This window comes from Nestor notabilis, unplaced genomic scaffold (genome assembly GCF_000696875.1).
Source record: "Nestor notabilis isolate BGI_N333 unplaced genomic scaffold, ASM69687v1 scaffold7787, whole genome shotgun sequence".
Lineage (NCBI taxonomy): Eukaryota > Metazoa > Chordata > Aves > Psittaciformes > Psittacidae > Nestor > Nestor notabilis.
Window position 1 is genome coordinate 1 of NW_009935997.1, and position 24,066 is coordinate 24,066.

The 24,066-nt window shown below is 40.3% G+C and overlaps 1 protein-coding gene across 1 annotated transcript in view; it reads right to left on the reverse strand.

Annotated features, from left to right (window-relative positions):
* Nucleotides 1–12: 12 nt before the first annotated feature.
* The window catches only part of LOC104408486 (ankyrin-2-like), a gene marked incomplete at its 3' end in the record, with an annotated part of 66,582 nt that continues 42,528 nt past the window's right edge, over nucleotides 13–24,066 (reverse strand). Inside the window, exons 7-17 of the mRNA XM_010018112.1 lie at nucleotides 23,605–23,628; nucleotides 21,387–21,485; nucleotides 20,458–20,556; nucleotides 12,777–12,875; nucleotides 10,620–10,817; nucleotides 6,839–6,937; nucleotides 6,569–6,667; nucleotides 3,923–4,021; nucleotides 3,221–3,418; nucleotides 556–654; nucleotides 13–74 (exon numbers count right to left, since the gene is read on the reverse strand). Coding sequence (XP_010016414.1) covers nucleotides 13–74; nucleotides 556–654; nucleotides 3,221–3,418; nucleotides 3,923–4,021; nucleotides 6,569–6,667; nucleotides 6,839–6,937; nucleotides 10,620–10,817; nucleotides 12,777–12,875; nucleotides 20,458–20,556; nucleotides 21,387–21,485; nucleotides 23,605–23,628 — 1,175 coding nt within the window. The remainder of the gene's footprint in view (nucleotides 75–555; nucleotides 655–3,220; nucleotides 3,419–3,922; nucleotides 4,022–6,568; nucleotides 6,668–6,838; nucleotides 6,938–10,619; nucleotides 10,818–12,776; nucleotides 12,876–20,457; nucleotides 20,557–21,386; nucleotides 21,486–23,604; nucleotides 23,629–24,066) is intronic.

Sequence of the window (24,066 nt, forward strand, 5' to 3'; positions counted from 1 at the left end):
CCCTTCTCCAGCAGCAGCAGCGCCACCTTCTGGTTGTCGTAATGGGCCGCGACGTGCAGGGGGGTGAGGCCGTTCTGTAAGGGCGGTTACGGCGTTAGGCGGGAAACGGGAGGGGGTGTGGGGGCTGTTACGGAGCCGTTAGTGCCTCAGAGGGCCGGGAATGGGGGAGCGGAGGGGTGTTAGTGCGGGAGAAGCGGTGGAGCGGGGTGAATGTGCGCCGCAGGTCTCCCCAGGGCTAGGCAATTCCCACAGCATCAGAGCCGGTGAACCGGCCCCCTCCCCGCCCCCGTTTATCCATTAGGATTTCGAGAGTTTGGGCAACTCAATGGAACCGGCGCTTCCTGAGCCGCAGAAATGCGTCCACCCTCCTGCCAGGGATCACACACGCTCGGTTTTCACAACCTAACCCTCACCCTTTGGGGAACGCGACCCTCACACACAAAGCCAACGCCACCACACAGCCTCCGTCTGTGTGCATGGTTCACACAGTTCTCCCCTAAGGAAGAACGCAAAATGCTGCTGATATTTTATTTCTCTTTCATTTCTCATTAGTACCTTGCCAGCTGAGTCGGGAGAGGCACGACGCTGCAGCAGTAGTTTTGCCACTTCCAGACTCCCGTATTTGGCAGCCACATGCAAAGGTGTGAATCCCTTCTGAAAAATGCCAGGAGATAAAAACCAGATGTTCGTGTTGAAGGTCAGGCTGACATCTCTCTTTTAAGACTATGAAGACTAAGCACTTAGTCTTCAACCTGTATTCCTACCCCAAAGAATCAATAGCTGTACCTAGAAAGAGCATCATGTCTTGAAAGCATGTTGAGAAGCATGAAATAGAAGAAAATGCCTTCCCTTGTGTTATTCTTCCCTCTGATACAGACTCTACTAGCAACATGCACTCTGCGTGTGGGCAATGAAGGCACTTGTTCAAATTTCTACTCCAAACCAGCTGCACTTTTTAGGTTCACAACAATGACAGCTTCAGAAAGAATTTCCTGTATCACTTGTTGCCAGTAACAATGAAACACGATCTAAATTCAGTGAGAAATGCTCCAAACTTTGTATTCCTCCTTTAGAGTCTGTTGAAGAAAATTACTTGTGTTTGGACGCTTGTATCCATACAGCCACCAAGTTCTGCTGCAGCCTCCGAACCGCAGCTAGAAAAATTCACACCTGACTCAGTGGCAGCGCTTTTGGCAACATTAAACATTGTCTTTTAAAGAGAGACCTTTTCTATTTGTTTTAATAATGCTTGTCAGTACAGCACTGGTGTAAGGTCTATGTCAAAACATGCTCTTTGTCTGGTTTTTTTAATTTAAAAAACAAACAGAAAAAAAAACCCCAACATGTTGATAAGGAAAATTCATGGATGCAAGACAGCAGGTGGCAGACTAAACTGCTGCCCTGACAGTAACTCCAGGGAACTACAATGACCTATTTTCCTGACACAGAAGTCATATGTAATGTTATCATTATTTTTATTATCATTACAGATGTGGACCTATTGGAGGAGTCCAGAGGAGGGCCACAAAGTTGCTCTGAGAAGCTGGACTACCTCTCCTGTAAAGACAGGCGGACAGAGCTGGGCTTGTTCAGCCTGGAGAAGACTCCAAGGAGACCTTAGAGCAGTTTCCAGTGCCTAAAGCGGCTGACAGGAAAGCTGGAGAGGGGTTTTGTACAAGGTCATGTAGGATAGCACAAAGGGTGATAGCTTTGAACTGACAGAGGGGAGACTTAGATCACACATCAGGAAGAAATTCTTCCCTGTGAGGGTGGTGAGGCGCTGGCACAGGCTGCCCAGAGAAGCTGTGGCTGCCCCATCCCTGGCAGTGTTCAAGGCCAGGCTGGATGGGGCTTGGAGCAACCTGGTCTAGTGGAAGGTGCCCCTGCCTGTGGTAGGGGGTTGAACTTGGAACTGGATGGTCTGCAAGGTCCCTTCTAACCCAAACTAGTCTATGATTATATGATTAACATCTTATTTCATTAATCCCACCTCAAAAAGAGTTTATGTCAGGAATCTCAACATTCCTTTCAGCTAGCAACACCAGAATTATTTTACTATTTAAACAAACAAGGCATTGAAGAATAAGCAGGCCTGTTCAAAAACAAACAAAAAAACCCCAAAAAACCCCAACTGTTACCATCATCATTTCTAGCTCACGAATTACAGGTTTGTAGAGAGATTTTTCTAGTGGACTACATCTTCTCCTATTCATAATTACAAAATGTTCCTGCAGTCCTAAAGCAATTACCACAAAGCAATATGGGAAATTAGGAAAATGTTTAGTGTATTTTTAGCCATTCTAATGTGATTTAACAGCTGGATAAAAGGAGAACAGCACACATTACCACTAATCTGCAGATCATAATTTGAAAATTGCTGGTTTAGTCTACTAAACCCTGGAAGACACCCCACTGCTCAAAAATGTTTTAGCTCCAGCTGTAAAATTGGGTGTACTTTTAAAAGACCTAAAACAATAGTGAGAATTAAGTGAGTCTCAATCACATGCGATAAATTTGGAAAAGATGTCTTGGCACACAGTTCTGTTCACAGCTGTCTATTTTCCTACGAGTTTATCACTTTGATAGGAACCTACTGATAAACATTTTTGGCTAGCAAAACATTAACAGTTCTGCAGACTTGTTTCCTTATAATCCCAGACAAGATGGCCTCTTGTGTCATATGACACCTCATTTATAGAACCGCTGAAGATAAATTCAGTATTAGATGTGGCGGGACAGATGCTGACTTCTGTGTTTCAGGAACATTCCTTTCAGCTAGCAACACCAGAATTATTTTACTATTTAAATAAACAAGGTATTGAAGAATAAGCAGGCCTGTTCAAAACCAACCAAACAAACAAACAAAAAAAAAAAAACCAAAAAACCCAACTGTTACCATCATCCTCTTTTTTTTAAATTTTGTCCAAAAAAACCCTACCCATAACACAATGGGAAAGAGAGAAACAAGGTATTTGTGTACATTTTAAACCTGCTGGGACTGTACATTTATCATGATCTGCATTTGGCTCCACTGGGAACCAAACTCCCAACTTCAGATGACAACAAAATGTGAAAATCTGACTCACTTCTGATTTACTACTTCAGTCTATTGGATCACTGTTAAGTAGGAATAAAACAAACACATTCAACTTGTCAGCGTGAAAGTACATTCCTCATGAACCAGGCATGCACTGTGCTACTGGCATGCATTTTGTCTTACTTTGGTGGACATGGAGTGTGAGGCACCGGCCTCTAGGAGAACGGATGCAACATCAACTTGTCCCTCTCTGGCAGAGATGTGCAGTGGAGTGTAACCATTAGTAGTAGCTGCATCAGGGTGGGCCATGTGCTGCAGCAGAAGTTGGACGATCTCCGTCTTTCCCAAGCGAGAAGCAATGTGCAGTGGAGTCTGTTCTTCCTACAACTCAAATCGAGTAGATAATTAGTGCAGATAGAACCACCCTAAACACAATATCCTGGTTTATCCCATAGATCTAGCTATGCGTCTGTCTGGCAAAAATCATAGGAAGTAGCAGTAAAAAAAAAATAAAGAAAGAAAACCATCAACAAAGGGGTCAAAGGTTCATTTCTGAACTTCAGCAACGTCCTACTAGAACAGAGAGAACACACCAACGTTTTAGCTATTGCTGAACAGTGCTCACGCAGCACCAAGGCTTCTCTGTTTCTCCCTCTGCTTCCCAGAGGGAGAAAAGGCTGGGCTTGGGCAAGAGGCTGGGAGGTAATGCATTCTCTTTGGAAGATCTATGCATGGATAGGTTAATGTTTTCAGAACTGTTTCTAGGTTTGCTAAATACTGAATCAAGAGATCAAAAAAATTAAATTGCTCCTCCCTAGCTGCTCTGCTTCAGCTATGTTGCTGAGTAAGAGAAAGCCAAAAAAAACATTTAAGCAGAACACCTACCCTGGCTCGGGCATCAACCAGGGCCCCATTTCTCAGGAGACAGCGAACAACTTCCACCTGCCCAGCACGTGCCGCCATGTGCAACGCAGTTTCTCCACGCTGCAGAAAAGCAAAAACATTTCAGTGTTCTAAACCTCCATAAAGAAACAGAGCTCTGACGGTGTAAATTCTCTCCCTGTCCACACGTGCAGAGACCCGCCTTTCCACCAGCCAAGAACCTGGCTTCCAACCCTGGCTTATGGAAATTCTGCCGTATAGACTCCCCAGGTCACCCATGTTCCTCAGCTTTCTACGTAACAGCGCATCAGCTTGCGTGCTGTGCAAAAGAGAAGGGTATATCAAGCCTGTCTCTCTCAAGGGATTGTGAGGTATGTGAGCCTCAAGATGGAAGGGGATATTTTCCCAGATGGTCTCTTCCTGCACACTGTGTGGAGCTGGCAGCATTAAAAGGCCTTGCAATGGCTGTGCACAACTGAGCCAGCATATGAAACGTGTAAAATCTGTGCTCAGCAGCATGGCTCTGCCTGCAGGCTATGGAAAGCATCTTGTTTGGAAAAGCATGGAAAGTCTTTTGTAGCCCACAGAATTTGGAGGAGAATATGAAATTTTGCAAAGCTGACTGGAGTGATGTGGAATTTCAGATCAGGATAATGATGGCTACAGGATGATACACATTCACAGCGTTTACTTTTTGCTCAGTTTTGCAAAGCAACACTGAAATTGAGTATTTCTTGACGATGGAGTTTCTAGCTTAATTCTGCACTGTCCAGCATTCTCTAGGGTCACTGCCCTAAACTGGACTGAAATAGTCCCTGTGCAGCTGGCACATTAGGCAGTGGGACAGTTCCACAACCAGGAACTCTGTATTTATCTGTATGTTATGACGTAATATCCCTGGCAGCATTCAAGGCCAGGTTTGACAGGATTTGGAGCAACCTGATCTAGTGGAAGGTGTCCCTACACATGACAGGAAGACTGGAACTACATGAGCTTTAAGGTCCCTTCCAATCCAAACCAGACTGTGATTCTATGACAACACAGCAGGAGTGACCACTTCTTTGTGTTAATTGTTCCCTCTCCTTACTCTGGATCAGTTTTAAGGCTTTTACCCCTGGGACTATCAAGTTAAAGTGCAATTGGCAAAATGAACACTCTGGTGTGTTCATTTTTCAACCCTGGTTGAGATCTTTTGCAGCAGAATCAGCAATCACGTTTTCTTGTCCTTCATCTACATGTAGGAAAAGAAGCAGCCTGAGCTTTCCTACTAGTATGAACTGCTAATTAAAGCAAACCCTCTTCTCACCAGGAGTTGATTTATCTTGTAATTTTAAAATTAACATTGTATTACCAGTTGTTATAAGTAAGGAGGCAATAAACAAAATCCCACAGCTCTAGCTACAAATCTTAATACAGAATGTCATCCATATAAACTTCATTACGTGAAGAATGATCTGTTTAAAATGTGAATAAGGTTTATATTTCACACACTCTAAAGATCAAATTTCTATAAAGACCCTTTTGTACTTGAATTAGCAATGCAGTTTAGCTTTTGGAAACAGTTAGTAATTCAATGGGGAACTCCAGCTTACCCTGTGTAGAATAAGTTATGATGTGTTAAACTTTGTATATGGATGTCCGGTAACACAATACTTTTAATTGCTTACAAGATGATTCCTTGTTGGCTTTCACATCATCAATAAAGTTTTTATATAAGGATTGTTTCTATCACAAAGTATGAAAGCAGTAAGAGACTTTGTCAAGAAAAGTCCATTCTAACGATTCAAGCAAACATCTCTGTGTGCTCAACATCTTTACTAGGTTCCATATTAGATTTTTCTAACTGAGAAAAACTGGTGAGTCCACTGTACCTGGCTTACAAGATTTTTGTTGGTTTGTTTTGGGGAACTCTTATCTATAACCTGATTATCTGGCAAAAAGCTGTTGTCAAAGAACAGGTGGTCATAAGTTGAGCATTTGTCTATACTGACAAATTTGAACAGTAAGATACCTGTGAAATACAGATCTTCTAGCTGTTATTATTCTTGGTAACTAGGCTATTGGTATACAAACACTGATCTCTATGATAAGTCAGGTTCTGCATTTTGTGTTACCTCCCAAAGGTCACATTTTCTAGATTTAAGCATGTTCTTCCAGAAGGCACCACTTCCTGGAATTTCCTGTGTGAGAGGAACATCTTGAACTTGGCATTTTTCCTTTCTGCTTCATTGTTAGGGTTTAAGCATCTTATACCCTTTCACTGATACAAATGATGCAATTTCATGGCAGCCAGTGAAGCTATGCAAGTAGAAATTAAAGCCATTTGGGCTTAAATTTCATCCTTCAGAATGGAAACCCAGTCTTCCCTGTGCCTTGGATTATAGCCCTTTGGGATGTATTCAGTGAGCTTTGCCTGTTTCTAAGGGAAACTGCCTACTCAAGAAGAATACATGAAACCACAGATGGCTTATAATGCATAGACAATTACCATTTCCCTCGCTTCACTAAAGGTGCTGGAATAATTTGTCCTAAAATGCAATAAAGCCATAAGGAATCATTAAAATGTGACCTTTGGTTGAGCTACATAGTAGGCCAGACCCTTTTTGGAGGAGGTTTCGCACAGATGATTCTAGTCAAAGCCATACTCACAATGTTAGTGACATCGGGAGAGGCTCCGTTCTGCAGCAGAAGGAGGACTATGTTCAAGTGGCCCATAAATGCAGCCACGTGTATTGGTGTGAGGCCCGACTGCGAAACAAAGCAAGAACAGTTTTACTCCTCTGCACGGGTGTCGGGAAGGGGCTTCTTCGTTTAAATAAAATGTAAGTGAAAGTGAGGCATGATAGGAGAGAGAAAAAAGGAAGCAAAAAAGGGAGAGAGAGAAGGAATGTTTCTTCAGGACATGAAACATTTGTCTACCTCTGTTATAGCCTGGATTGAAGCCCCATATTTCACCAGGAGTTCCATGACTTTGATACGATTTTTCTTGCAGGCAATGTGCAGTGGAGTAAAACCATTCTGTGCAAAAGACAGTCATGTTAGTCAAAAACATGCAGCTACACTTTCCACACAGCTCCATGCTGGTGCACTAGGAGCAGAAGTGTTAGACTACCAGAAGCATTTGTTCTTTAAGCACAACAGGTTATGAATTACAGACATTTCCCAGTAGTCTGGGGCAGAACAAAGCAGCAGCGCTGCTTTCTTCTCAGGCAATGGAGAGAAGCTGAACTTCCACCTCCAAAAACCAAATACAGACATGCCTGTTCTCACTTCCTTGTGTATATGTGCACACATGTATGTATGTGGTTCTGAAGGCTGTGCACATGTATATGTGAGGATGACTTAAACTGGTTCCCAAGTTTGCCTAACACAAGGAACATGTAAGAAATTATATTGATCACTTTGAAATCAGTTAGTGTCTTTGGAAATTTATAGAGCATATTCCATACCTCTCTAGGAAAGGAAAAGAGTACCTCTGGATTGCACCTTACTTGTCATTTTAGAATATCTTGTAATCCAAACACCTTATGTATTAATTTTTACACTTACACATTCATTTACAGTACACAGTTTTCATGTTTGTGTGTGTGTGCACATTCTGTGAGGTACCTTAAATAAATAATCACTCTTTCAGTCACAGTTTCACAATACAAAGTGTTCACTGTTGAAGCATCTGTGCCCCCCCTTCCTTTATTCCTGCCCTGCTGAGTCATCAAGCATTGTAAGCAACGGTCCAGCCCTCATCTGGATTTAAAATAAATGGGGCAGAGACAGGAATGAAAGAAGAAAGGAACATCTTAAATCAAGAGTGCAACCTAGCATTTTGTATTGTGAGACAAGAATTCGTGTTGTGCTTGCCATCAGCACACACTCATTTCTTTGGAGATGTTATTCAGCAAGATTGGAGCCCTTCATACTCTATACTGCAATACAGGCTTTGACTTTGAGCTTTTTCTATGTACTATTATAGTTAATGCAGGTTAAGCGTGTGCCTAAAGCTAAACAAACACATTATTCACCACATGTGAACATTTTAGTAAAAAGCACGGGTAACATTTTTGGATAATGCTGAAAAATTGCTATGTTTTCTAATGAAAAGGATCAGTGTTGCTAAACAGTCAACTAGCAGTAAACAGAACTCATCAGTGAAATCTTAGCTTGTGGGAAAGGGCACGTGACAGATTATTCTGCAGTCAGTTTCTGTTAAGGGAAATGTTAATTACTGGTTGATTTGAAGGTGCTTTAAAGCAGATACAAATTGAAAAAGCTAAGAACTCATACAATGCTTGTATCCCCAAATCATTTTGCAAACATTAACAATTATTTTTTTTAAATCTCGCTGAAAATTAATTATTTGTAAAATTTATTCCACCCCAGGACTCTACTGAATATTATTACTACTATTAGCCTTCTACAATTTCTAAAGAAGGAATCAAAACCATTAGATATTTTACCTTCTGCACAATATCTCTCAATATATTTCTTAGGGAGTTTTACAGTTTCAGAAGTTTCCATTTTTTCACTTTACTGCCTGAGTTGATTTAATTTCACTACTTCTATAAGTGAAGAACAGTTTGATAGGGGAGAGGAGAAGGCAGAAAAAAACCCTGTATCACTAATAGAAATTATGAGCATCATTTAATACATTAAAAACTATAAACAAACCAGAGGCGACAAGACTCTGATGTGAGAAGGAACAAGGGAGTTGGGGGAAAACCATCTGGAGGAAAGCCAGCAGAGAGATGGCAGCCTGAGAGTGTTCTCCTTTCATTTCAGATGTTTCTCTGGGAGGGAGGAAGAGGAGGGGAAGAACAGGAGGTGTATTTCTGGTTATGGAAGAAAAGAAAGATGTGGGGGCTAGTATATAATTGTGGGAGGGGACAGCTGAGGAAAGTACAGCTAAAGATAATGAGAAGACTGGCAAGAAAACCAAGGAAGGATGAAAACAGCATCGAAAAAGACCAATGAAGTGAACATGATACTGAGAAAGGCAGAACAAGAAAAGCACAAGAAAAGGAAGCAAGAGAGGTTACAGGATTTGTGGGTATAGAGTGGCTGAGAAAAATGAGAGGGCAGAAGAAAAATGTGTCAATATAAAGTCAGTTCAAAGGAACTAAGGGAAGTAAGGGACAGGAGGAGCCTTCACTGTAAAACACAGGGTCATACTGAAGGCAAGAAACTGGGGAAGACTCAAAGCAGCCCTGCGGAGAAGGACTTGGAGGTGGTGATTGATGAGAAACTCGACATGAGCAGGCAGTGTGCGCTTGTAGCCCAGAAAGCCAACCGTATCCTGGGCTGTATCAAAAGAAGCATGACCAGCAGGTCAAAGGAGGTGATCCTGCCCCTCTACTCTGCTCTTGTGAGGCCTCACTTGGAGTATTGTGTACAGTTCTGGTGTCCTCAACGTAAGAAGGACATGGAGCTGCTGGAGCAAGTCCAGAGGAGGGCCACGAGGATGATAAGAGGGCTGGAGCACCTCCCGTATGAAGACAGGCTGAGAAAGTTGGGGCTGTTCAGCCTGGAGTAGAGAAGACTGCATGGAGACCTCAGAGCAGCCTTCCAGTATCTGAAGGGGGCCTACAAGGATGCTGGGGAGGGACTCCTCATTAGGGACTCTAGTGGTAGGACAAGGGGTAATGGCTTTAAACTTAAACAGGGGAACTTTAGGTTAGATATAAGGAAGAAGTTCTTCACAGTGAGGGTGGTGAGGCACTGCCCAAGGAAGTTGTGAATGCTCCAACCCTGGAGGTGTTCAAGGCCAGGCTGGACAGAGCCTTGGGTGACACAGTTTAGTGTGTGGTGTCCCTGCTCATGGCAGGGGGGTTGGAACTAGATGATCTTAAGGTCCTTTCCAACCCAAACCATTCTATGATTCTAAGACATCAGAGCAGTGGAAGTTCTGTGGAGGCACTGAACACAGCAGGCAGTGGCAGACTTCTTGCCATGCAGAAGTATCTCAAGTGTGCAGTCTACTTCTTTCCCCCCCAACCCTGAGAGTGTAATATATTGGTACTGTATCTTTCACTCAGCTAACAGTTCACAGACAGGCTTTCCATTAGAGAAAATTGGAATCTTGTCTGGGTTTGGACAGATTAAAGACACTTGAAAGCTTTATATGTTCCTGAAACCAAATGGGATGTTTTTCTCTCAGTTAGGGGATAATGCTCTCATCAGTGAGTGAAAGGCATCATACCTGTTTTCCTGTAAGCATCAGAAGAACTGGTTTTTGAAAAGGAAAAAAAGTAGCACCTAATAGAGGGGAATGTCACAATTTCATAAATGCAGAAATATTAGCTTTTTAGCATCTTTTCTCTATGCCAATTAACTTACTGATTTGGGTGAAAGCTTCGAAATTATTTGTGTAGCATATCACATAGTATGGAAAACCAAACTATTAATGCAATAAAATACCAATGCCTATGTAAGCAGCAGCTAGGAATGGCTCTGATTTTAGGAACTCTATAAAACTGCCAGACCTGACACTACATCCACTTCTTATGGGACATGGTCCATGGTCCATGACTAGGCCTAGGGATACAAGATATAATAGTGGCAACCAGCAGGTGTGAGAACCTCTGTTGTAACTGCAACTATTTGAGGTTGTTGGGAGTTTGTTGACAATTCTAACTTAGCTTTACTGGTAAGAGCTACTCATCTGCCCTGGAAAGCTTTGTTACACAACACAGATGGGACAGATTACCAGGGCACGAGCATTGGGATTTGCTCTCTTGTCCAGAAGGAGTTTGGTGACACGATAGTGGCCACAGTGTGCAGCCACATGGAGGGCAGTCAGGTAATCCAGCGTGACATCATCCACAGGAGCTTTGTGCTGCAGGAGGTGTTTGACACACTCCACATGGTCCCCCTGGGCCGCCATGTGAAGGGGAGAGAGTCCATTCTGTGGAAAGGAAAACAGAACAGAAACTTCCAGTAACTCTCACTCAGATTGTGGCACATATTAGCAAATACCCTGTTCACCAAAACAGAGACGCATCTCAGCTACAGACTGGAAGAAAAGAAAAAAAAAAAAAAAGAAAAAAAGCTGTAGCCACCCTTTCATTCCAGCAAATTCAGGCAAATTTAGAGGAACATTATATAATTAACTAAAAATCTGAATTTAATCAAAGCAAAGAATCTAAGGGCCTTGCCACATGATTTAATAAAACATATCCTGACCTTAAAAGACAGTTTTGGGGATACTCATCATAACAGTAAGACGTAGATTCTATGTTAATTAGAGGAAAGGCTCCTACTTACCCATCATATTTACTAAGGAACTTTTTTTTTTCCTTCAAGTGTTCAATGACAAAAATAGTTCTATTGAAAAACCCAATCCTGGAGCTGCTGGGAAATGATACTTTCAACCACCACCATAGTTGGACCTTTTATTCCATCCGTAACACTTGAAGGGCAGTGGAAGCAGAACCTTTACAGCCGTGTCTGGCTTTAATACATCTTTTTGTAAATATGGAAGCCCATGGAAGGTAAACAATTAAAAGGTAAGAGAATTGATGCTACTAATATGTAAAAATAGTTTTAATATTTACATATTTATCTGTCTCCAGTTTGTAACCACCTGTTTGAGTTGGAGGAAGCTGCATTTAATTTCATTTGACATGCAATAAAGTATGTAAAAATTACTGCATGTCTAAAGATAGACCGTAACATACAGACCTGAACAGGTAACTGACTTAGTGTGCTCAAACTGACTCTTTAAGCACAAACTCAAACACTGATTCAAACAGGTGTGCTCACCTCAAAGGAGAGAATTATCCACAGCAAACTTCTGCTCTGCTCAGTCCTCAACACAGTGGGGACATCCAGATGCTGCCACAGCAATGCTGGTAATTTGTCCTGACCAGCAACATCTGCCTTTGAATGGCAACATCTGGGAATCCTGTCTAGAGTATGCACAATATATGCAGCAAGGTCTATTCTTCAGAGTCTCAATATCTCTTAGTGAAGTGAGGGTGCTGACAAGTTCGCCTTCTCCCACCAAAGGAATCAGTGAAATGATAAAGAATCCTTTCCCTGCAATTCCCATCTCCCTGTGGATCCCTCCTGCATAAACAGATGACATGGACTACTTTGTGCTATTGAGGATGCATAGCTTGAGCACATCCAGTAAACAGTACAACAGTCTCAAAGTGTTGCTTAAATTGTTTAGCCCTCCTGATCATCCACGGGACCACAAGCATGCCATTGCAATACTCTATTCCACTGGTTTCCAACTAATGATACCAGCCGTCTTTGTCAGGCACTTTGAAATTCACTGTTGTTAAGTACTGCTCAGTGGGGTTCACTATTACCCTACAAGTATCTTCCACTCATTAGTTTGACCAAAGGCACAGCATTTGTAGGAAAAATTAATCTTAGACATGCGCTTGTCAGAAACCAGTAAGAACATACTGAAATAATTTTCCAAGTCTGAAACAGTCCATGAAAACAATTAGGAGAAGCTGCAAGTCACAAGCCCTAGTTAGCTTATAGGAAAGACTGGAAATCTATACCAGGAACTGTCCACCAGGAGTGAGTGACCCAGCTTTCTCATTTAAGAAAGGTCTTAGGAAGCAATAAAAGCAAACTGCTTGTCGTGTAGCACTGTATAGCACATGTTTAGTGTGATGCTACAGAGAGGCAAAGAAGTGTATAATGTTTCACATATTTGGAAAGGATAGTCCTTAATTATGTAACAAAACCTTTGAATGGCATTCATATTCTGGATCATTCTACCCAGTAATACATTTCCTTTGGGAGAACAGAAATGTTCCTGTCGTCTTCCTTGTCCTTTCAGTGACATTAAAAACACTGTGGAAAGTTACATAGAGCTGTTAACACATTCTAGAAAGACACACACCTTGGTCCGTGCAAGCAGCGGGGCACCTCGTTCCAGAAGCAGCTCCACAACTTGGTCATGTCCACTTCTTGCAGCACAGTGGAGTGGAGTGAGTCCATCCTTAAAGTAAAATGAGGGAAAACAAATGAGCACATTCCCAACTGTCCATTCTGGCACTCTGAGGAACACCCTTCCAGGAATGCGGCCCATAGGCATGTGAAAAAGCTCTTTTTCTTTTTTACTCCTAACTGAAGCTGGTTCCATGACATGAAGTTTCATCCCTGTTCTTCCTTGCACAGTAAAGGACACTCAAAGGTTAGCATTTCAGGTGGGAAGCCACACTATGTGTTGAAATCTCTTATCAAAGAGGATAATGGAAGCATGAATTGCTTCCTCCCCTCCTTCTCCTCTGCATGGCTTTGAGACTGTATTGCCTCTCCCTGGATAACGTATGCTGGGGCAACGATGCTCCATTAACCAACACTTATCCTTTTGCTTGCGTTTGTTGCAGGGATGAAACAAGAAAAGTTCATACTAAAAAATTTATCCTAGAATTATTTTATTTTTTTTTTAACAGGCAGCAGGACAAAGAAGATTTTAAAACAGAGAAAGAGAGGAGCAAACAGAACAAACCTTTTTGTTTCTGAGATTGAGAGGTGAACAAGAAGCTAACAATTCCTTGCTAAAATTACTAAAATTACTCTGAGACCACCAACTCTGCAATGTTTTTTCCATTGCGGAACACCACCCTATACTGAAAGGCTACTCAGTATGATCACAGCAGTGGTAGCAAAATAAGTGTCAATGAAACATTCAGATAGAAGAATGCATTCTAGGTAATTCTGCTACAGATTAGACTTTATGCAGAAAAACACAGCAAAAATAGGGCAAGTAAAATGGTTGCAAAAAAACATTAGTGCTGATGACAGAAAAAAGAAAATGCTCAGAATACAGAAACCCACGTCTTCGTCTCCTCAGACCTTGATCTTGTTCAAGCATGCACTCAGAGAAGTCATAAATACTCATTCAATAGAGACAGGTTTATAAAGGTGAAATAGTAACATTTTTTATACACAAGAAAAGCCTTTTCCCTTTGAGACATGTTACCCATGTCAGATGACAGAGATGCTATCATTCTAGGGTACTTTCTGAAGAATCCAGTAACAGGACTATTAAAAGATGAATATATCGATCAGACATAGCTTTACTACTTAGAGGTTACAAAAGCAGCGAAAAAAAGGCCCTAAGTATGAGTTAGTCACCTACATAGCTTCACACGCACATGTACTGTTTGCCTTGTTGGAGTCTGAAGGAAGTCTACATCACTATATTTTTACTTGTACTACTGTAATTTTTAAATTAAAAGTAGCTCTAGGCTGCACAGTGCCACTGCAATTGTAACATCATTCAGGCTATGCGAACCTAGCCCTGCGATACGCTGCAAAAGGTAGTTCCAAGAAGAAGATCCTCCGTTTCAAAGGCACAGAGCACCTTGCTGAGTTGGCAGTGCAACAAAGCTCCTGAAAGTCTGCAGAGAGGACTTTTTCTCCCTTATCTACTGTTCCCAGTGAGTTTTCATAAATACTGAAGGGGTTGGGTGTGCCTTGATACTCACTATCACAGAGGCAAAGTCATCACTAAATCCCATGGAAGCTTTGCAATGAAATTCAACAGATGCACCATCAACCCTGCCAACAGAATTCAAGACTATTCAGCACCTGGCCAATTGGGTCAATGAAAGGGAATTTTTGATGTGCTGAAGCTTCAGAGTGCCTTAAATCAAGTCTTTATATGCATAACTGAGGTCTATTTTCATCTCATTGCCAGAGGCATTCATAAACATAATTCCCACTAGCAATCTTAAGGTGAGAATGCATCCCAAAATTTATTTCTAGGCAAGTTATCTATTTGAGATTTCTTTCCAGTTTCTGACCTTTTGTGCTCTACATTTTTAATCAATGTGGGAGGTTCGATTTCCCCATCTGCATAATCACTTTGATGTTATTCGATTTAATAGTGCACCAAAAGAAAAGTAGAATTGTGTGAACCCTTCAGAAACACAGCACAAATTCCCAGAGGCAGAAAATTCTGCCCTGGGGAAAACAGCATGTATATTTTTAAGTTATTCTATATTTAATACTTCAGATTTGATTTTTGCTCATATGTTTTCTTCAAAGATGAGAGAAATTGCAAAGACAGAACTGTTGTAGTAGCAGGATTAGTACATAATACAATGAGGGCAAACTGACATTAGCCAACATCAGGAGACACACTGGTGCACCAAATGAGTCCTCTTCTGCACCATTATCCACCTGCAACGAACCTCAGTGCTCTGAAATCTATTGCAGGACTTTGCCTATGTACTTCTTTAATCATTTCATTGCTAATTGGTACATCACAAAAACTGAAGAACACATACTGAACAAAATATCAAACACATCATTTGACAGGACATACAACACTGGGCTGAAGAGACACAGACTTGGAAGCACAAATCATCGGTATTCCATAAACACAAAGGCTGCCATGCTGGGAGAAAACAAATTCAGCAATTTTCTATTTTAAGAAGCCCAATATTTATCTCCTCATCCCAAAGAGTACATAATGGAGGTAAATGGAGTTAAATGTTTTCATCTTCCAAGTGACATCCTGCACTGAGTGTTCTGTGTTGCGCATGTGGTCCTCTGCTGGTTCAAGCTTTGCAATGTAACCAATGGCTGGGTGACTGTTAGATAAGACACTACAACCCCCTCTATATGTATGGAAGCCACCAAATTCCATCTCTTCTAATCTCCTCTAAAATGGCTCTCAAAACAGAAGGTAAACTTTTTTTCTTGAAAATCAATCCTTGATCATTTTTTTAACCTGACAAAGATGAAGATAAATGACTGGGTGACTTCAGAGTGATTAAAATGCTTTACTTCAGCTTTGCAGAGAGGCAGTTGCACACATTGGTGCTCATTCGAATGAAGGCCGATGATAGCACATGAACATCAAAGGCCAAATTATCAAAGAATTCTCCTAAACTGCAGCTACATATTCTCATTTTTGTAAGGGTAAACAAAATGTTAGTATTCTGTATGTTGGACATGCAAAATTGTCTGAATTGTCTCCACAAATAAAGGCCTTTTCATTCCTTCATTTTTCATTACTACAAAACCCTCATCTCTTTAAAAATGAACAAGGCAAGGCTCCCTCTTGCTCAAAGCTCTCAGAGTCTTGGCAGAATTAAACACACTTTAAAGCATTCCTCCAGGTCTGCCATCCAAAGCACAAATTTAAAAAATACAGCAAAAAATATATCACATATTTGCTTCAGTCTTAAGATATTAACTCATTCTAAATAAGCCACTATCTATATAGGTTGCTTAGATATTCTGCACATCTTTTCCTTCTCTCTTGTAAACTGTATATGAATCCACTACATTTTTAATAGCAAATGTCTGCATTGTGGTTAGATATTTATAATTTGACATTGCTTTAGGAATGGCAAGAACTGCAAATGAATTATTAGTGCTCTGTGCATGCGTGTAGACTCGGAGAAAATGTCACAGCAGCATTACTGTAGGAAAAAAACCCATTGTAAATGTAGCACAGTGCCAAGTGAGGATTAGGATCCTGCTACAATGGCTTTACAGTAGGAAACTCACTGCTATGTGGAAATAGCAGAGTGCTATTATAGCCTGTTTTGTTAGGATGCATACATACAAAAGGAGACATGATTACAAATAAATCTAAGGAGGTTCCCAGAATGAGTGTTAAGGGGTGTCTGCAGCACATGCACCACAAAAACCCAACCCCACCAACATCAAAACAAAAAAATCTGAGTTACAACCCCCCACAGACTCCTTCCTTTTCTTTTCCCATTCGTATCACCCATCTCTATGACCAACCTTCCACTTCTTTCAGCTCCAGCTGTGCCTCCTTTCTTTTCCATGCCCCTTCTCCAACCGAACTTGTACAGCAGACTTTGTCCCCACCATTACCACGTCTACACCCCTCTCCAGCTTGAGCCGGCACACTCCAGGCACACAACATGTTTACTTTCCCCACACAATAAGCTTTCCATTCCAAGACTAGATGCTCTGTTTCATTCTAGGGATTTTTTTTTGTTTTTACTGTAAATATTCTGGACAAGAACCTGCAAAAGGAGTCTAAAGAGAAGTCCCAGAGCAAGAAAGATTTCATTTCAATGTTGGCAAGAGTCACAGAAAGAATACAAAATGTGTGACAACTTCAGCATCTGAGACAGGTGAACATGCTCCTCATCCCCTTCTAAGGGTGTCTGCATAGACCACAGAAGTGGAAATACCAGTAAGGCAGCAAAGGCCTGTGAATACACTGTATTTTAAAAGTTGTTCTGGGGTTTTTTTCCTATACAATTTATATAGAGAAATGATAAAAATAAAGGTATTACAAAAACAGCATTCAAAAACAATACTCCTAAAATCCCTTAAATAGTAACATTTCAATGTCCTGTATATCCTTACTGTTACTACTCCATTATATCAATTTTTTAATAGAAACATCTGTATTTTGGCCATGCTGAAATTGCTTTGCTTTAAATGCTTAAAATAATTGTCCCTGTAATAACCCTTACTGTGGCTGTAGAAGGCTGTAAATGTTTTCCTCCTCTCAAAGCAAGAGATGATAATTACACATTACTCTTGACCACATCACATAAATTTAATCATAAATTGAACTTTCCAACATCTTTTGGAGATGTTGTTTTAAAGAACAAGTTCCTGATTCCTGACCACAGCTTGTGGCTACATAAAACTGGCATAGGTATGGAGTTTCCATTTTTGCTGTAGACACAATATAAAAGAGAAATGAAATTCCACATTTAAAAAGCTTATTTAGTAGTTGAGGTAAATGGTAAAACTCGCCAAAAAAAAAAAAAGGAATTCAATATTATTTTAAAATAAGTGTAGCAAGCAGATATAGCAGCAATTCTACATCTTCATTCTCTATTGAGAAATGCCATAAAATTTCATCAAATACATTATGAAAGCATAGAATCATATATACAGAAAAAATAAAAATATGTAATTCCTGCAATAAGCAGGGCTTTCCTTCGACATGCAACATTAACTGTGGAGCAGTAGGACACGTGCATTACTCCCTCCGTTTGAAGAGGGAGTAATTTTAAACTTTTTCTCCTTTTTTTTTTTGACAACATGAGCTCCTGATGGATCATTCCAATGAACACTTCCAAACATAGAAAGATTTTACAGATCAGTTCAGCAAAACTGAGGCTTATCTAAAATCTGTTGAAATAAGGGTTTGCATCTTAATTTATGCATCATCAGATGTCATGTGATAAAGCAAGTTAAAATTAAGATGAATGAAAGTAATGAGTACTTTTTTAACCACAGGGCTTATTTTAACGTGGCATGGATACCAAGAATAAAAGCCCAAGCTATACAGCAATGAAAGATCCCAGTAGTATATTCAATTCCACCCTTTTCATTTTTTACAGGAAGAATGCAGGTGTTCCTCAGAAGAAACAAAAAAGCGACTATGGAAAGGCAAGCATGTTAGCACTGAGGTGGAGGAAGCCTTTAACTTACAAAACATACATATGCATGGCATGCAACACTCAACCTACCTCTTCCATACCCTACATACTCACGGCCATAGCAAAGCACACAAAGCATGCGGACAAAGCCAAGGGAAAAGGAAAAGACACTGAGATGGTATAAACAGCTGGCATGAAGACAAAATCACACCACAGAGATGCTGACAGCAAAACCAAAGCTCTGGAATCTTCCCCCCTGTCAAGTACAGGCAGCTGACCACCACCACGTGCCTTTGAGCGGGGAGAAGGCAGAGGATGAAAGCAAGAGGAAGCTGCTGTGCCTATTCAAACTGGGACATGTGCGTGCTTTATGACACCTTCACAGGTTTTCACTGCTGTCTTTGTGCTGATAGTTCTTGAGCTAATGTAGCAGCTGATAAAGGGCAGGACGCCAAGACAATGAGGAGACCCACCTACGCTGGGCAAAGTCCTGTTCTTCCACTTTCATTTACAACTGCACATCAATCTTTGTGGGTAAGCAGGGAAGGGAATACACCTTGACCTCTCCAAATCTGACACGTCCTTTATAATCACTTGTGCCAGCTTGTCTGAGCCAAATATCTAAATACTGACCAGGAAATAGGTGAATTCAATACTATCATTCCACAGGCCAAATGGCCATTTCTGTATGACTGCTCTGCTTATGAGTATGTGGAATACCCTGACTGCAGTGTGTTATTACCATTTCAAGCCCCTTTACCATAATCTTTTAGGCACCTATTGTGGAAAATTTGACCAAGGGTGATTTATTGTACACCTTCATGAGAGGCAGAACTTTGCATCATTAGTAGTTTAAAATAAATAAAGTGATTTTAAAAGGCAAGAGAGATGTCATGTCATAAATAATCAGAAATCAAAATCAATCACATACAGAGTTTCACAATAATCATAACTGTCTTCCTAGCTTATCAAGCAACAAATGGCTGGTGTAATTAATATCAAAGTGACTGCAGAGGTTGAATCAACCAGAAAGGCAGCTGACTGCAATATTCTCTACCTTTCTACTTTATTAAACAAAACCTCTTATGTCCAGCTCTAAACTCTCTGTTCTAAAATACCTCTATTACTTGGAGACATAATTTTGCAGATCAGTAATTAAAGAACAGCAGCTTGCAAGAACGAGTCCTGTGCAGTTCAGTTCACATAACTGACTCCAAAACCCCATTTGAAATAATTAACCCTGCCCATATAAATTGATGGGTTTTAATTTTGTCCTGGATGATTGCGAAATCACCCATAAATAGAGAGCACAGTATTGATGTGGCACTTCAACAGGACAGCTGGGAGAGTCACCTCATTCTCTGCAGTTAGTCTGGGGAAGAGGTGAGTGGCTGCTGGCACAGAGCAGGTTACTTGTTCCCACTCTTCAATATTGACTCTTCAATAAGGAGCGACTGGCAGCCCACTACAGCAGTTTTCAAAAGGCATGCTATGACTGGCACACATACTGAGGAGTCTGGGGGCTGAAAGGCTTAGCTGAGTGCAGTCCCTACACTTCCCACTGCTGTGCAGCACAAATGTTCTCTTGTGTCGCCTGAAGCTGGAGCAACTAATAGGCTTATTTCCTCAGAAAGATCAGTTTCATCATTTTTTTTCTTCTATCATGTAGGCATTATACAGAGACTAAAGGAAATAGTATTTCTGCCTCCTATTGTCACCAATGTCTGTCATTCTTTAGGCTGATACCATAGAAAACAGTCTACATAAAACAAATAATCTGAAAACTAAAGGTAGGATTCCAAGTTTTAAAAAAAATTTAAAAAACCTTTTAAAATTATTTTTGGAGTTGCAATTCATATTTTGTCTATGTTTCAAAAAGTGTACGCTTGTGAGGATCAATGTTTACCATTTCTGGAGCTGTGTTAAGCTGAACTTTTGTGGTTTGGGTCATTTATAACAGCCACATCTAAAGTCTCACTTTCAGAACAGAGAACAAGACACAATTACTGAGGCCAAATTCCTAGCAATGAACTGTCGTGTTCCCAGTCTCTGGCTTAAAAAGCAAAATAACAACCCTCTCCCCCCCAAAAAAACCCCAAACAAACAAAAACAAACAAGCAAAAAATCCCAATCCATTCCCAAAAAGGGACAACATCATATTCAGGGAATAGAAACACTCACCCTGGTTTTGGCATCGATCTGCCCTCCGCGATCCAACAAGAGCTTCACCATGTTTGTGTTTCCCCTTTTGGAAGCCACATGCAGTGGGGTGATTCCATTCTACACCATGAAAAGAACAAACAATGAGCATGATGAATTTGAAGGCATATAATGGTGGTGAATTTGTGTTCGGATCACAGAAGATGAGAATATCACATTGTAGAGGATAAACAAAAATATGCTTGAGCATCAGAGCTAGGCACACAGTGTAGAAGCTACAGTTAGTAATTCCTTTCTAAGCAAAAATCTTTATTTGCTTGTGGTTTTTTAATAAATGAAGCAGCACATCTGCCAAAGCAGCGAACATCACAGTCCCAGAGTCAGACAAATAGACAAACATACATCAGAGTCCCAATGAGTAAATATTCACAAAACACTGACGCATTTAAATCATCGCAACATACACAGGGTACACAAACGCATGACTCCTACAGGAAGGAACCTTCCCAGTGTAATGCCAATAGCGTAAAGAAGTAGGTCCTGTTTAGGGTGAAAGTCCTCACAAACGTTTACATATGAAAATATCATATTAAAGCAGTATAGTATAGTAAAGTTAATACTGAAAAAGCCAATAAATCCTCATATATTTCTGGAGTATGTCTAACTGACAGAAAAGCTGAAGTGAGTTGGCACATTCTGACAATATCAGTTTTCTGGAGCTAGTCAAAGGAGCCTCCTTCCTTCAGCTGGGAATACTGGTTGCTACTCAACTCTCAAGGACCCTGGTGCATTGCATGGAGGCAACCTTTAATAATTACTGCAAAAAAAAGAGACATCTTCGAACACAACAGAACTTCGCATTACTTTGCTCCTCACTCTTGACTCAGAATTACACAAAGAGACACTCCCACTTTCATAGTAAGAAGAGAAGGAAAGAAAGAACTCCATACCCTTGCTGTGAAATCAACTGCAGCTCCTCGGTTTAGCAGCAGCGTCGCCACATTGACATTTCCATAGTGCGCAGCTATGTGCAAAGGTGTAAAGCCACTCTACAAAGGGAAATGGCCCTCATTATAGAAATAATTTTATACAAGATAATCAGCTTCACTAGAACCTGATTTTAAAAGCTCCTGGCAAACAAACAGATACTGCCAATTTTATACAGTTCAGCTGTAATATAGCACAGTCCTTCAGTCAGAGAGTGCAGTTCTCGCATGAGAGGTTATCGAAAGTGCTTCATTCCCCAATTCAGCCTCCTGAATCAGTGGCCAATAAGAAGACTAGTTTTCATCACAGAAATTATATATTAGCAATTATTATTATATTAGGCGTTATTACATATATATTAGCCATTCTTAAAGAAAATAAAGGAAGTTTCTTATTACAATCTGGAAGCAACATGGGTCTTTTGGGCTGCACCTGTCTACTAGTTTTGGATAAATTACAACAAAAGTTGTTGAGACTCTCATTTTGCTGCTCTAAGAATTAGAAACATTGACAAAATATTTCCTTTTTTTAAAAAAAAAAAGAAACAAAAAACAGTAGTTATTCAATACGTAACCCAAGAATTTGGTGTACATGAGAAACTACTTAGTATAAGAACATAAATAACACTATAAGAATAATAAGTATTTGTATTTGTACACAATTTGGATCTCAAATCCACTGGAGAAACTTTGCCATCTCTACATCAGAAAAACCACCATTTACTTACTGCCTCTTGAACACTAGAAGGTGAAACCTGCTCTAGCTACGAGACACAGAATTGCTTGGCAACAACAGAAAAAAAAATAATTTTTCAGAAACTAGGACACAGAGCAAGCTTTTAGTCTCATCAGTAATTCAAGTAGAAGGGACCTTGCTTTTGAGGTTTCCCTGAAGTCCTGTACACTGATTTGATCGGATCTTACTGTTAGTGACAGAAAAAGAAATATTTTTGTCTTCCAGACTATACTGTATTTTCAACTAGGTTAATTTCTTTCAGCATACTATTAATCATTCTAAACTACTCATGGAATAAAGAAATGTAGGAACATGTTGCACTCCAAAATCTACTTTAGTCCCAAAAGCTATGGCAGTTGGCCAACTATTTTACCCTAATTCCATTTACTTCCTTGTCAGCCCACAGGTGATCCTGGTCACTGCAGAGTCACACACTCACTAAATTCATATTCTTCTTGAGGATATTGGACACAAGATATGATACTATGTTTAGCTATAAATTGAATGTATATTGCAATAACAACTACCTACTCACGGGCACATGTCTGCCTGGTGACAAAGGCAAGGTATAGAGAAGGAACATCCATGGCGGGTGAAGGAGAGATGCCCTCTTCACATTTATTTACCAAAGTGAAGAACATGCCTTTGGGCAGATGCCAGACAGAAGCTGTCAGCCTTTCAACTCGTATTCCCTGCTGCCTCATGGCACCTGCTCACACGTGTGGGTGCATTCAAAATTCATTCTCTCATCTAACCAAGAAACTCCATTATTTAAAAGTGGGCATTCAAATAATGACCATGTTGTTGGAAAGAATTCTTTTTCCTAAACATGACAATAATGTTTACAGGGCTAATCACATTTCTAGTCAATCAGACCCCTGACTTTTAGTGGAAGTGCTTGGAAAGTTGGTATTTCCTGAATCTGTATGAGAAATGTAATGTTATCTTCAGCAGGTAAACTGTGATCATGTGTTATCCCTTAAAGATTTTTAATAAGAACACTAGTAAAAGCAAGCAGATGTTCTGAAAATGTTTTTACCTTGGAGGATTTAATTATATTTATTATCGTAAAAGAAGGTAAATGAATTTTACCATTATCCTGGCTGAGCGAGACACCTTAATTTAGTTATGCCAAGAAAGTGCATTTTCATAATTAATGAAATTGAGCTAGAAAAGCATCTTTGTCCCCTCAGCTCCATTCCTTGCTTCAGACTTCTTTGAACTCACGTGAATTCTCAAAAGTTTACTTCAATAGTGACAGAAATAAGAAGAAATGCTAAGACAGAGGATGAGTAAAAATAGGTTTGCTGAGCCACATATCTCTATACATTTAAAAAGAGTCATATTTTCACTTTTAGTGCAAAATAATAAAGAAATATTGCTAGAGAGCAAAGAAAATAATTATAAGTAACAGAAAGAGTAATTAAAAATTTTGGATCTCGGTACCTCAGTCGTCCTATTCACCATCATCTGATGCAGCATGGTTTGGGAAAAAGAGGAACAATATTAAAGACTGGCCGCAAAACGAAGAACTATGTTGCTTTTTGAAATGAGTTATTCTGTTAATTATGGGAAAAGCCATTCAAGCATGCATTAACTTTAAATACAACCTATGCTCCCATGGGCAACAAACCAGCACCCTGTTTAATACGGAAGCAGTGCTTCTGCTTCCATTCCAGTGTCTTCTGGTTTATAAAGAACAAGAGAATACTGGTTACCAAAGAAATCGAAGGAGCAACTAAAAAGCAAAAAAATGAGTAGTTTGCAATTGCTGTGTAGCTAAACACTCGTGCTACTGGTCAAGCAGCTTGTATTTCCCCACAGAAGAAACTACCTTTAACCATTTCAAGTTTTTTTTGCCCATCGGCACTTAGCTGCACAACTACCCTGTTACCTCTAGGGCAGAAC